Source organism: Pelobates fuscus, chromosome 8 (genome assembly GCF_036172605.1).
Source record: "Pelobates fuscus isolate aPelFus1 chromosome 8, aPelFus1.pri, whole genome shotgun sequence".
NCBI lineage: Eukaryota > Metazoa > Chordata > Amphibia > Anura > Pelobatidae > Pelobates > Pelobates fuscus.
In genome coordinates this window covers 146,841,645-146,857,166 of record NC_086324.1, presented here as the reverse complement: position 1 = coordinate 146,857,166, position 15,522 = coordinate 146,841,645, and the positions used below count along the sequence as shown (strand labels likewise).

Here is a 15,522-nt window from a genome sequence, read left to right as displayed (position 1 = left end):
GCTATTGGATTGGGGGTAGGGAGAGGGGAGCAGGTCCCAAGGGGGCGTTGCCACTGATGCAACTCACGTCACCAGCAATGCTTATAATGGCTGGGTACGCACACAAAAGGAAATAGCATGCAAAGAGCGTAATAGCCTGTCTGGCTGGCCCCTTACGGACAGGACCATGCAGGGAGCATCTAATGATGTGCTAGCAATGGACTGCCCAGAGTCAGTACGTGGTGCTCACGTCAGGGAACTAAAGTAAGACGATGGACAAAACTCCAAAATCAGGACAGTCCCAACAAAAGGGACTGTTAAGAGAGATGCTAATATCAGTTCTGTACATATTTCGCAGAATTCCATTCATTGGTTAAGACTAGAGTGCTCATCTGACACTCTCAGACAATGACTGATAGAATCATCATCCAACTTTTGTTGTGTCAAAAAGTAAATGCATATCCATGTCTAATTGTCTATATAAATCTCTCTGTAACTGATGTATCTTTTAAGTCTACGAGTATAGTAGAACATAGTCTTAAACATGTTGGTGGAATCATTATGACTGGTCCCCCTGTCTGTTCCTTTGTCTTTCCCTGTCAGATAAAATATTTCCCACATTTGAAGTTCCAGATTAGCACTTTTTTTTATGGTATCCTTATAAGGGACCAAATAGTTTTTTGTTGAAGTAGAATTTCCACATAGGTTTCTCCTAGCTGTTACGTCAAACTTAATCAGTATAATGCCACCAGTTATGATGTGGATTGTGCAGTGTGTTTTTCTGCTCAATTTTCCAATTTATGTTTGTTGGTATTGCAGAGGGTCAGAAAACAAATGATCAGAAGGTAATATTGAATCTCCTTTTTTTTTTTTTCATAGGCCTGATAAATTGCTTGTATATGTCCCATGTGATTTCAAAGCATTTAAACCAGGAAATCTGTAGTGAGAGTTATACGAGCATTTTTTATAGTTTAGCTCTGGACAATCCTATTTCTGGAAAATACCTGATCTAGAAAAGGTTTAAAAGGTTTAAGAAACATTTTTGGAATGTTTTCCCTTAAAACACCAGAGCCTTTGTATGGCATGGCGATGTGCAACACATGCTGCACTAGCCTCCCATTGCTACCCTGAAGGAAAGCATTGGATTGTTGATCTTGATGATCTCAGCCATGGAGGTGGGGAGGCATCTCGGAGACTGGTGCGGCAAGGCTGAAAGGTAAGTGAAAAGGCTTTATTACTGCTTAGAGGTGGTGCCGTTAACCTAAACAGTTAGCAGGACAATCTAAGGTTATAGTGTTCCATTAAGAAAATGTAAAAACTAAGCAACAATCCTGGAGGTTTCGATTGTACACTAAAATTGTGACATTTGCATTTTTATTTTTGTTCTTTCACCAGGTTTATTAAAATGTCAACACTGCTTGAGATAAAAAGCAGTGTTCTCCGACAAGTACAGAATCGGCAATCGTTTCGGCGAAGAGCAGAAACCGAATCAAGCATGTCGTCCCAAGAGGGAGCCCGGGTGACAAGTACTGACAGGTAGTCCCATGGATGTTTCTCATGAGTAGACATGTATCCGTGTGTGTGTTTTTTTTTTTTGGGGGAGGGGGGGGGGGGGGAGGGTTTGGGTTTTTTTTTTTTTAAATGACCTCCATTTGTCTAAATATACATAGGGATTAAGGAGAAAGCGCAAGTAACATTTTCTTTTCTGTGGTTTTTTTTTATACCTTTTTTTATTTACCTCACTTCACAGATAGGTTATTTCAGCTAAACCTAGCAAATTTAGTTCACAGTTTGCCACAGTTCAATATTTAATGAATAAATCTGATTATGACAGGGTTCTATTAATGTCCTAATCACAAAGCACTATAGTTACAAAAGGCTCGTATTTTGTCAAGTAGCTTACTGGAATTCTTGAAATATGTTTCATGTAAGCTATTTCTTAGTAGAGTCAATAGAAGTAATACCGTAAGAAACTTTAGGCAAAAGACCACGGAAACTAAAAATTTTAGATAATTCTGAATTGTAAAACTGAGGATGAGCTAGTCAAGGCAAGACTTGAGCTGAGTTGTAGAATTTACCCGGAGTAACTATGGCCTTGATTTTAATATTTTTTAGATAAACTTTCCAGATGATTTAGAATGTTTGGTAAACTTTTAAAATGATTTAAAGGGACACTATAGTCACCTGAACAACTTTAGCTTAATGAAGCAGTTTTGGTGTATAGAACATGCCCCTGCAGCCTCACTGCTCAATCCTCTGCCATTTAGGAGTTAAATCCCTTTGTTTATGAACCCTAGTCACACCTCCCTGCATGGGACTTGGACAGCCTTCCATAAACACTTCCTGTAAAGAGAGTCCTATTTAGGCTTTCTTTATTGCAAGTTCTGTTTAATTAAGATTTTCTTATCCCCTGCTATGTTAATAGCTTGCTAGACCCTGCAAGAGCCTCCTGTATGTGATTAAAGTTGAATTTAGAGATTGAGTTACAATTATTGAAGGTAAATTACATCTGTTTGAAAGTGAAAACAGTTTTTTTTTTCATGCAGGCTCTGTCAATCATAGCCAGGGGAGGTGTGGCTAGGGCTGCATAAACAGAAACAAAGTGATTTAACTCCTAAATGACAGTGAATTGCAGGGCCGGACTGGCCCACCGGGATACCGGGAAATTTCCCGGTGGGCCGTCGGCACCTGGGGCCGGGGAGACATGTGGATATCCTGCGGCCGCATGGAGAGCTTGGATGGCGGCCGCAGGGGAAGCTCTCCTTGCGGCCGCAGGGGAAGCTCTTCTGGCGGCCGCTGGGGGAGCAGGCTGTTCTGTCTCTGCTCCCCCTCCCTCGTGCGCTAGAAAGAGACCGGCGCCGGAATATGACGTCATATTCCGGCCCCGGTCTCATTAAGCTGCGCGCGAGGGAGGGGGAGCAGAGACAGAACAGCCTGCTCCCCCAGCGGCCGCCAGAAGAGCTTCCCCTGCGGCTGCGAGAAGAGCTTCAGGAAGGCTGGCTGGGCTGGAAGGTGAGCACAGGAGGGGAGGGGGTGGGGGGGGGGTGGGGGGGAAGTAACAAAGGTCACAGGAAGGGGAGGGTGGGGGGTAACAAAGAGCACAGGAGGGGAGGGGGGGTAACAAAGGGCACAGGAAGGGGAGGGTGGGGGGTAACAAAGAGCACAGGAGGGGAGGGGGTAACAAAGGGCACAGGAAGGGGAGGGTGGGGGGTAACAAAGAGCACAGGAGGGGAGGGGGGGTAACAAAGAGCACAGGAGGGGAGGGGGTAACAAAGAGCACAGGAGGGGAGGGGGGGTAACAAAGAGCACAGGAGGGGAGGGGGGGTAACAAAGGGCACAGGAGGGGAGGGGGGTTAACAAAGGGCACAGGAGGGGAAGGGGGGTAACAAATGGCACAGGAGGGGAGGGGGCTAAGAGGTCACAGGAAGGGGAGGGTGGGGGGTAACAAAGGGCACAGGAGGGGAGGGGGGGTAACAAATGGCACAGGAGGGGAGGGGGGGTAACAAATGGCACAGGAGGGGAGGGGGCTAAGAGGTCACAGGAAGGGGAGGGTGGGGGGTAACAAAGGGCACAGGAGGGGAGGGGGGTAACAAAGGGCACAGGAGGGGAGGGTGGGGGTAACAAAGAGCACAGGAGGGGAGGGGGTAACAAAGGGCACAGGAAGGGGAGGGTGGGGGGTAACAAAGAGCACAGGAGGGGAGGGGGGTAACAAAGAGCACAGGAGGGGAGGGGGGGTAACAAAGAGCACAGGAGGGGAGGGGGGGTAACAAAGGGCACAGGAGGGGAGGGGGGTAACAAAGGGCACAGGAGGGGAAGGGGGGTAACAAATGGCACAGGAGGGGAGGGGGCTAAGAGGTCACAGGAAGGGGAGGGTGGGGGTAACAAAGGGCACAGGAGGGGAGGGGGGGTAACAAATGGCACAGGAGGGGAGGGGGGGTAACAAATGGCACAGGAGGGGAGGGGGCTAAGAGGTCACAGGAAGGGGAGGGTGGGGGGTAACAAAGGGCACAGGAGGGGAGGGGGGTAACAAAGGGCACAGGAGGGGAGGGGGGTAACAAAGGGCACAAGAGGGGAGGGGAGGTAACAAATGGCACAGGAGGGGAGGGGGGGTAACAAATGGCACAGGAGGGCAGGGGGCTAAGAGGTCACAGGAAGGGGAGGGTGGGGGGTAACAAAGGGCACAGGAGGGGAGGGGGGGTAACAAATGGCACAGGAGGGGAGGGGGTAACAAATGGCACAGGAGGGGAGGGGGCTAAGAGGTCACAGGAAGGGGAGGGTGGGGGGTAACAAAGGGCACAGGAGGGGGGGTAACAAAGGGCACAGGAGGGGACGGGGCTAAGAGGTCACAGGAAGGGGAGGGTGGGGGGTAACAAAGGGCACAGGAGGGGAGGGGGGGTAACAAAGGGCACAGGAGGGGAGGGGGGTAACAAAGGGCACAGGAGGGGAGGGGGCTAAGAGGTCACAGGAAGGGGAGGGTGGGGGGTAACAAAGGGCACAGGAGGGGAGGGGGGGTAACAAAGGGCACAGGAGGGGAGGGGGCTAAGAGGTCACAGGAAGGGGAGGGGGGGTAACAAATGGCACAGGAGGGGAGGGGGCTAAGAGGTCACAGGAAGGGGAGGGGGGTAACAAAGGGCACAGGAGGGGAGGGGGCTAAGAGGTCACAGGAAGGGGAGGGGGGTAACAAAGGGCACAGGAGGGGAGGGGGGGTAACAAAGGGCACAGGAGGGGAGGGGGCTAAGAGGTCACAGGAAGGGGAGAGGGGCCAAAAGATGAGCACAAAAGGGGCTGACGAGGGTACAAGTCGGAAGGGGGGCTAAAGAGGGCATGGGATGGGGCTAAAGAGGGCACAGGAAGGATGGTGGCTAAAGAGGGCACGGGAGGGGGCTAAAGAGGGCACAGGAAGGGAGGGTGCTACATAAGGGCACAGGAGGGGAAGGGGCTAAAAAGCACACAGGGGGCAAAAGAGGGCACAGAAGGGGAGGGGCACCTATCAGTCTGCCCACCCACCCACACCGGTAGCAACAAGTATGTATGTCAGTGGGAGTGTGTCTGTCTGTGTCATGCTGTGTGTGTGTCTGTCTGTGTCACGCTGTGTGTGTTTCTGTGTCATGCTGTGTGTGTGTGTGTCATGCTGTGTCTGTGTCTGTGTCATGCTGTGTGTGTGTCTGTGTCATGCTGTGTGTGTCATGCTGTGTGTGTGTGTGTGTGTCTCTGTGTCACTGTGTGTCTGTATCATGGTGTGTGTGTGTGTCTGTCTGTGTCATGGTGTGTGTATGTCTGTCATGGTGTGTGTGTGTCAGTCGTAGTGTCTGTGTGTGTTTGTAAAAATAGTGTTTTACTCACTTTTTTTTTTCCAACGTCATGCTGGTCTCTGCCTCTATGACTGAGATCATCAAGTTTGATGATCTCAGCCAATCCGCACTGACACAGGAAGCGCCTCTAGTGACCGTCTGAGTGTCTGTCACTAGAGGTGTCACTAGGAAGCAATGTAAACACTGCCTTTTCTCTGAAAAGTCAGTGTTTACATTCAAAAGCCTGCAGGGACAGGCTATAGACACCAGAACCACTACATTAAGCTGTGTGTGTGTGTGTGCGCCTGCTAGTGAGTTTGCTTGCTTGCATGTGTGTGTGTGTCTGCTAGTGAGTGAGCTTGTATTTTTATGTCAATGAGCTTATGTATATTAGTGAAATTGTTTGTCTATGAGGCTGTGTATCAATGAGCTTGTGTGTGTCAGTGAGATTGTCTGTGTCTGCATGTGAGTATGCTTACTGTATAATTAAATGTTTTACTCTGAAAGGACCAATATATTATATTAGAAAAAGCTATATATATATATATATATATATATATATATATATATATATATATATATATATATATAATTACTCAATCATCTGGGGTGGCAAGACATAGCCTTACATATTACATGCGACAATATATGGCGCAATGACTTATGGGGCTGGCATAGATTTTTTTCCCAGGGCTGCTTTGTATCCCCAGTCCGGCCCTGGTGAATTGAGCAGTGAAATTGCAGGGGGATGATCTATACACTAAAACTCCTTTATTTAGCAAAAATAATTTAGGTGACTATAGTGTTCCTTTAATATTTTGAAAACCATTTTAATATTTTGATATTTTCCGTATATTGATATTTTTTTCCAAAAATATTAAATTGAGGCCTATAACTACCTAAATTGTGCTACTCTTGTTTAATTTGGACTTAACGGAATAGCCCAAATGTGCATCTCCACCAGCCATACCTCTTCCTAGTGCATCTTCCCACAGCCACATTCCTCCACGTCTCCCCACATGTCCCGCAGCCACGTCCCTCCTTTTATCTTCTTTTATCTTCCATTGTGAAATGCTAAAAGAACTAAACTGGTTGTTGCTGGAATCCAGACCAGGGACGTTTTAGCCGCGAGGCAAACAAGGCATTTGCCTTGGGCGGCATTTTCCAGGGGGCGGCAAAAAAAGCTGCCCCCAAATGCCCAGGGCAAATGTCTTGTTAGCCTTGTGGCTAACCGCCATGCCGGCGGGCTCCTGCACGGCGGTCGGGCGGTGCTGGCGGGTGGCTGGCGAGGGAGCACTTCCTCTGAGCTGTCTGCTCAGCTCCCTCGCGCGCCGCAGAGTGAGGCTGGGAACCGGAATATGACGTCATATTCCGGCTCCGCCTCCCAGCCTCACTCTGCGGCGCGTGAGGGAGCTGAGCAGACAGCTCAGAGGAAGTGCTCCCTCGCCAGCCGCCCGCCAGCGCCGCCCGACCGCCCAGCAGCCACTGGACCACCAGGGAGAAAGATGACCCCCCCAGCATTCCCAAAGGTAAGGAGGCTGGGGGGGGGGGTTAAAGTAAAAAAAAGTGTTAATGTGAGTGAGTGTGTGTGTGTCTGTTAGTGAGTGTGTGTGTGTGTCTGTTAGTGAGTGTGTGTGTGTGTCTGTTAGTGAGTGTGAGTGTGTGTGTGTGTGTGTGTGTGTTAGTGTGTGTGTGTGTGTGTGTATGTGTGTGTGTGTGTCTGTTAGTGTGTGTGTGTGTGTCTGTGTCTGTTAGTTTGTGTGTGTGTGTTAGTGTGTGTGTGTGTGTGTGTGTCTGTTAGTGTGTGTGTGTGTGTCTGTGTCTGTTAGTTTGTGTGTGTGTGTGTGTGTCTGTTAGTGTGTGTATGTGTTTGTGTGTGTATCTGCTTGTGTATGTGTTTGTGTGTCTCTGTTAGTATGTGTCTCTGTTAGTGTATGCGTATCTGTCAGTAAATGTGTGTGTGTGTATTTAGAAGACGGGGCGGGGGAAGGGGTGGAGTGGGAGGGGAGGGGGGCGTCTGAGTTTTGCTCTCCCCAGCTGTTGCTACCTCCCACAACCTCCGATCCAGTACCAGCACTTTATTTAGTCTACCTCAATACAAAAAGAAAGCAGCCGGATCCTCCTTTTCCTACAGAGCACCACAATTATGGAACGACCTCCCGCACACTTTCAAATCTTCCCCAAGCCTAAAGTCCTTTTAAGAGATCCCTCTCTACATACTTCAAAACAGAATGCACCTGCCATGGTTGATTATATATTTCCTACCTGCTCTATGTTAATTTTTGCATATATTGTGTATTAATATTGTTTTTGTATTTTATTGTACCCTACTGTATCAATGCAATGTTTTTTGGACCCAGGACATACTTGAAAACGAGAGAAATCTCAATGTATCTTTCCTGGTAAAATATTTTATAAATAAATAAATACCCCACCAGTAATTATCTTCATGTCCTCCACTAGTAAATCTCCCCATGTCCACCACTAGTAAATCTTCCGCCAGCAGAATTGTGCCCTCTCTTCCAAGTTCCACCTGGTCCTACAGGTTCAACTGTAAAACCTATTGGGCTAAATCAAAAATCCACAGTCTATAGATAAGTTAGATAAATTTGGTTTTAAAGTATCTTCAATCCACATCCAGATTAAATATATACACCGTGCTGGAGTAATTGCAATGCATTTTAAAGCCTTTTCTTGTTATTTCAAATATTTGATTGTTTAATAAATTGTGACTTCAATGGGACAGCTAAAGGGAAATCTGCAGACGAGAATTTCATGTCATAAAATATTAACGTCAAATACAAGGTCTACAGACTTTGAGCTTGTGTCAAGAAAGCTGAAACTATTGGACAAAAATGGCAGTCCCAAGAGGAATGTCAAGCTTGAATGTGTGATGTGACAGATTTGCAAAAATACCCTATAAATATAGTGAAATATTGTTTCAGATGACTTATATATTATGGTAATCAAATATAGATTTCCGTTAGCGAAAAATATATTGCTTTTGAAAATATAATATAGATAACAATTATTAAATCTATTCATATAGTGCTTTGTTCCTTTCGAAGAGGATTCAGGATAGAACCTGCTTTTGTATTAAACGGAGTCTGCAAACAGAAATTGCACATAAAAAAGATGACATCATGCACAAATGTTTTAGAAATAAAAAGATTTGAAAAGGTGACGTAAAAATAAAAGACATATCGATATCTTTCTCATTCAGGCAGGAAAAGGTTTGTTGTATAGGGAGAGAAATGGCGATAAAAGAGACACTTCGGCATAACAGACAGCAATTTTCCTTAACCTTCTCTGTCTCGAATTTCACCCATCCCTTTTGGCCGGTAGACTTCATAATTCTGAAGTCGGGGCAGTACCATCTACACAAATTCCTATGCAGTTCGGTCAGTGAACTGTAGTGGTTATGGTGCTTATAGTCTTCCACGGATGCAGGAACTTCACTGTACTGCTTAGGTATTGGATAGAGGGAATGAAGGGGAGAAACTAGACTGAAAGCTTTTTGAGCAGGGTCCTCCTGAACCTATTGTTCCTGTAATATTTTGTGTCTCATTATCGTTAAATATCCCTCATTAAAATATTGTAAATCGAAGCAGGATACATTGGAGCTATATAAATGCCAATAATAATAATAATAATGATGATAACCAAGGATAAGAAAGATATTCCTGCTTTTAGATACCTTAGAGGGAAAAGTAGAAAGAGAGCTGAGAGAGAGAGGCAGAATTGTTGACACGTTTTAATTTATAAAGTCTCCTTCTCTAACAGTGTGATCAAGAGAGGTGAGTTGTAGCTTAAAGGATCACTATAGGGTCAGGAACACAAGCATGTATTCCTGACCCTATAGTGTTAAAACCACCATCTAGCCCCCCTGGGCCCATCATGCCTCCATAAATATAGCAAAATCTTACTGTATTCAAGCCTGAATCTGAAACTCTGCATGCTGTTTGCCTAAAAAAAACAAGCAGTCTGCTGACATCATCAGAAGTGATAGACTGATCCAATCACAGTACTTCCCCATAGGATTGGCTGAGACTGACAAAGAGGCAGATCAGGGGCAGAGCCAGCATGATTCAAACACAGCCCTGGCCAATCAGCATCTCCTCATAGAGATTAATTGAATCAATGAATCTCTATGAGGAAAGTTCAGTGTCTGCATGCAGAGGGAGGAGATACTGAATGTTTGGATGCATTTTAGGCAGCCATGACCCATGAAGGATCTGTAACCGCTATCTGAGGAGTGGCCAGTGAAGTTATCACTAGGATGTAATGTAAACACTGCATTTTCTCTGAAAAGACAGTGTTTACAGCAAAAAGCCTGAAGCTAATGATTCTACTCACCAGAACAAATTCAATAAGATGTAGTTGTTCTGGTGACTATAGTGTCCCTTTAATGTGTGTATGTTTTGCAACGGAATTCTATATGACAAATGTCGGGCACAAAACTGGATGATCCAAAGCAGGATTTATTAGGATACAGGGGTTGCTTTGGAGTATCAATATTCTTCTAGAGTCATAATAATTTTGATTTGGAGTAAATCATTTTGTTGTCCATGCCTGGCACAGTTAGAATAACATATTATTTTGATAAACTAAGGTGAGGAACAATTTTAAAGAGAACTGTCATTCCATGATTTTTAATAAAACCTTTACATATCTCTCTATTGAACTAATATGTGCCTGTAAAGTGTGAAATATAAAATGAAATGTTGAACTCCACACGTTATTGTCCTGTAACTCGAGCTCCATTTTAGCTCCCTGTCAAGCATTGTTATTAGCTCTGTCCATTGCACCTAGCAGTCAGCATGTCTCCTCTTAATTAGCAAAGCAATTGTCTGTACTGGATTATGATGTCATTTGCTAAATCTTCAATATAAATGTAAACAAAACAGTGAATCTCATGGGAAAGAAAAAAGTTATACGTGATTTTCAATGTGACAATTCCCATTTTAAAATGATTTTTAAGAATTTATTAACTACACCAGTGGTAGTCAACCTTTTTCTAACTACCGCCCACTAATGTATCTTTTTGGTTGAAAAAATGTCCTTACCGCCCACCAGTTTTCGCGCAAGTGCAGAATATTTTTTTCGAAAGGAGGGTGTTTTAAAAAAAAATAAATGTACGTACATTTATCTTTTTATTTTCAATTAATGCATGTTCATAATGTTTTTAACTTTATAAAGTTTAATGAGAAAACAATAAAGTAAATTGAAATTACCTTTACTAGTGATTAATGAGATCCTTGAGGTTGATGCTGCAAGGCTAAATATTTTATATCTGGTTCGATTTTCTTAAGGAACAAACTAAGGTCTCCTCTTTCGGTGATATTCAGACGACTTCTCTGTTTGCGCATAATATGATTTCTCATCTGTGCGTCAGCTCCCCTCTTCTCCCTCCTCAATTCCCCTCCCCACCTTTTTTTCCCTTTTTTTTTTAACCTTCCTTATAGCAATGCCCAGTAGGAAGGATGAGCTAGGTATCCCACTATAACAGACTGGCACACATACATACATACACACAAGACACACATACAGACAGACAGGCACACACACACACACACACACACAAGACATACATACAAAGACACATACACACAGACAGACACAAGAAACAGACACACATACATACACACATATATACAGACAGACACACACACACAAGACATACATACAGACACACACAAGGCATACATACAAAGACACACACACAAGACATACATACAAAGACACACACACACACACAACATACATACAAAGACACACACACACACACACAAGACATACATACAAAGACACACACAAGACATGCATACAAAGACACACACACAACATACATACAAAGACAAGACACACATATATATAGACATACACATACATAAGATACACATACAGACACAAACAAGACATACATACAAAGACAAGACACACATATATACAGACATACACACACAAGACACATACAGACACACACAAGACATACATACAAAGACAAGACACATACATAAGACACACATACAGACACACACACACACACACACACAAGACATACATACAAAGACAAGACACACATATATACAGACATACACACACACAAGACACACATACAGACACACATACAAAGACAAGACACACATATATACAGACATACACACACAAGACACATACATAAGACACACATACAGACACACATACAGACACACACAAGACATACATACAAAGACAAGACACATACATAAGACACACCTACAGACACACACAAGACATACATACAAAGACAAGACACACATATATACAGACATACACACAAGACACACATACAGACACACACAAGACACATATATAAGACACACATACAGACACACACACAAGACATACATACAAAGACAAGACACACATGTATAGAGACATACACACACAAGACACATACATAAGACACACATACAGACACACACAAGACATACATACAGACACACACAAGACATACATACAAAGACACATACACAAACAAACACACATTATATTTAAGTCACCCTCCTGTTTCCTACCTTTAAAGTGCAGGAGGGTGACTTTCCCTGGGGTCCAGTGGTGGCTCAGGTGGATGGGAGTCAGAGTTCCCACTCTGACTCCCTCCTCCTCCTTCCTCCCGCGCGGCTCTCAGTATGCTGGGAAGAGTGACCGGGGAATCACTTCCTCTAAGCAGAGATGATGTCACCACAGTGGGCCCGGTAGCGCTGTTAAAGTGCCCAGCGCTGACCGGGCCCCCTCACAATCCACATCCATCGGGTGGCACTGACAGCATGGGCCATCCGATGGACCCCTCCATATGCGGCCCCGGTGGTTTGCCGCCAGGGCCGCAAGTGGTAATGGCGGTACCCAGTCCCACCTGCCCAATCAATCAATCACCCAATCTGTAAAAAAAAATTGAAAATTCCTACCGCCCACCTGGAATCCTGAAACGCCCACTAGTGGGCGGTAGGGACCAGGTTGACGACCCATGAACTACACAGTGACTTGTAGTGAACAGAAATGGAATGTGCAAAATATTGTCCAAAGCAGCGGTCAGGTTCCGGGGGGGGGGGGAGGGGCAGGAGGGGGGGTAGCGATTGGAAGTGTGGAAACTTACAAAAGATTTCCAAAACTCCAAGATGGGTGAAATACTCTGGTTTTTTTTGCATACATACCAAGACTGACCCGCCGGGGCCGCATTTAAGGGGCCAATCGGGTGGCCCATGCTGTTAGAGCCACCCGATGCTATGTATTTCCAGGAGGGCCCAGTCAGCCCTTTGACATCATCAGAGGGGGCCCGGTCGCGCTGTTAGACTGCGCTGGGAGGAAGTGACTGCCCCGGTCACATCCTCCCAGCAACCACTGGGAGCTGCGCGGGAGGAAGGAAAGGAGGGAGTCAGAGTGGGATCTCTGACTCCCATCAGGCTGAGTCACTGGACCTCAGGGAAAGGTATGTGTGTCTGTATGAATCTCTCTATGTGTGTGTATGTATGTCTGTCTGTATGTATGTGTGTGTGTCTGTGTGTATGTATGTATGTATGTGTGTGTCTGTGTGTGTGTGTGTCTGTATGTATGTGTGTGTATGTCTGTCTATGTCTGTCTGTGTGGATGTATTCTGTGTGTATGTATGTATGTATGTGTGTATGTCTGTCTGTGTCTGTATGTATGTGTCTCTGTGTGTATGTATGTATGTGTGTGTGTCTGTCTTTGTGTCTGTATGCATGTGTATGTCTGTGTGTCTGTATGTGAGTGTGTGTATGTATGTCTGTCTATGTGTCTGTATGTGTGTATGTGTGTGTGTGCATGTGTGTCTGTTTGTCTGTGTTTCTGTATGTATGTATATGTCTGTATGTCTGTATGTATGTGTGTGTATGTCTGTCTGTATGTATGTCTCTGTGTCTGTATGTGTGTGTGTGTATGTGTATGTGCCTGTATATGTGTCTGTGTGTGTCTCGGTATGTGTGTATGTGTGTCTATGTATGTGCCTGCATGTGTATCTGTTTGCATGTGTGGTGGGAGGGGGAACGTATGGGAGGGGGACGGTAGACGTATGGGGGAGGGTTGCGGGGGAGGAGGAGGAGATGTACAGGGGGGGAGTGCCAAGACAATTTTCGCACCGAGGCCCCATGGTTTCTAGTTACGCCTCTGCTGGCCCATAAACACACAGACTGATGCTAAGATACGCAGACTGGCCCATACACAAAGAGACTGACCATTGAACACAAATACTGACCCTTACACACACGGACTGGACAATACACACAGAGACTGACACTTAGACACAAGGACTGACCCATACAAACACACACTGACCCATGTGCACAGACTGACCCATACAAACACACACAGATCCATACACATACACAGACTGAGTCATTCAAACACAGACTGACCCATCAACATGCAGTCTGACCCTTCTGTACACACATGAACACACAATGACCCCAAACATACAGACCCATACAAACACACAATGACACATACAAACACAATGACCCATACAAACACAGACAGATCCCTACACACACAAAGACTGATCCTTACAAACACAGACTACCCCCCGCCTCCATACACACAGAGACTTATCCATAAACACATACTAACCCAAGCACATGCACAGACTGACTCATACAGAGTGCACACTCACCAGCATCTGCCTTAATGTCTAATTTCCCCCATGCTGTGTGCATTGCTAAACTTCCTCTCCTGTCTGTCTCCCCTTGCGCTGCTCTCAGTAACCCAGGAGGAAAACAAAAAATGTAATCACTTCTTCCCAGCCAGGGGAACAGCTCTATTGGAGCCAGGCAGCCCATGAGTTGAATTATCGCTATGTCCCCACTCAGCCAACATTAAAGTTTTCTGGGTTAATGCAAGAGATATTTGATCTCCCTGCCGGCCCTATTAATGTACAGAGAGCCTTATCTTGGCTGGTGCTGTCCTGTCTACTTTTTGCTAAGCATGATCAGCATTCATGCTGGGGAAAACATACAGAAACATAGTTCCCATAGGACTCAAACCCTGGTACAAAGTAACAGAGTTATAAATATTGTTGTCTTGTAGAATGTTTCCTACTTTTGTTTTATCCTGAACCTAATGTTGAGTTTAGTTAGTAAAGTGTTCCTCTGGTCATAATGCACTGTGTAGTGAATAAGCTATTAAGTAACAGATATCGATAGCCACATGTTTATGTTCTATTTATATAGTAATTTATTGATTTACAACGTAACCACAAGTTTAATTACTTTACAGAATTTATTTATACAAACTGAGTAAACAGCAATTCCATTTCAGGAGTGTACCGGTTTACACCTGTTATTGCATATTCATATCACTCTTGTTTGAGTTTGCCATATTTAATCAGTGTCCAGTTTGGTTGGGGAGATAATGAAATAAGTTGCAAGTGCAACTCAGACATTAATCAAAATGCTTCTGTAAACCAAAATCTGAAGCATCGCAAGCATAATGCCATAATTATAAAATTAGACTTTTAAGCAAACGCTGGGTAACATTAGCGTAATTTATGTGATTAACTTCTCTTTGTCTTAATTAGAAAAACCTAGCTTCGGTGACTGGTTAAATTATAGGCAACGACAGAAGAAAAATAGTGGGTGCAAATCAGGGGCCGGGGAGGGAGAGCTTTGGTAAAGGAAACAGTACTTCAGTAAATGAGTGTTTTCCTTACCACCGTTGGCTATTTCTGTATTGGCCCACCTTGTATTTAACCCATTAAAGGACACATGGTGGAGATATTCTGTCATAATGGCCTTTTATTTCTGAAGCTGTGTCATTTAGGGGTTAAAGGGTAACATGTAAATGTATATATCTCAATAAGGGTATATGTTATCCTTTTAAAATAAATAAAATAGGTTCTAGACATGACCTTACTAATAGTTTTTAGTTCATAGTCATTAATTTAAATGTATGAACTACGCAGCAGGCTTAACACACTAATAGCATGACAGATACAAGCATAGAAGCCTGAACACATATGACCATCCAAACACATCACTGATGCAAGCCACCGTAATGCTGTTAAGCCACCACGCCTGCCCAGTATACATACCCTACCAAGTCCAGCTAGTCCTATAGTAGACTGCAACAAATCACACAGACTACATAGCCAAACACCACACATCGCTAAACCAACCTCACTGTGACTAACCTAACTGTTCAAATTTCCTGTTGTTCCTTATTGGAAAATGTGCTTTTTACTACTATGCCATGTAACTAC

At 44.5% G+C, this 15,522-nt stretch overlaps 1 protein-coding gene across 1 annotated transcript in view; it reads left to right on the top strand.

Moving 5' to 3' along the window:
* Positions 1–15,522, top strand: part of BAIAP3 (BAI1 associated protein 3) — a 285,407-nt gene that overhangs the window by 63,502 nt on the left and 206,383 nt on the right. Inside the window, exon 2 of the mRNA XM_063430408.1 lies at positions 1,375–1,515. Within this exon, the coding sequence (XP_063286478.1) occupies positions 1,385–1,515 (131 nt within the window). The 5' untranslated portion in view covers positions 1,375–1,384. The remainder of the gene's footprint in view (positions 1–1,374; positions 1,516–15,522) is intronic.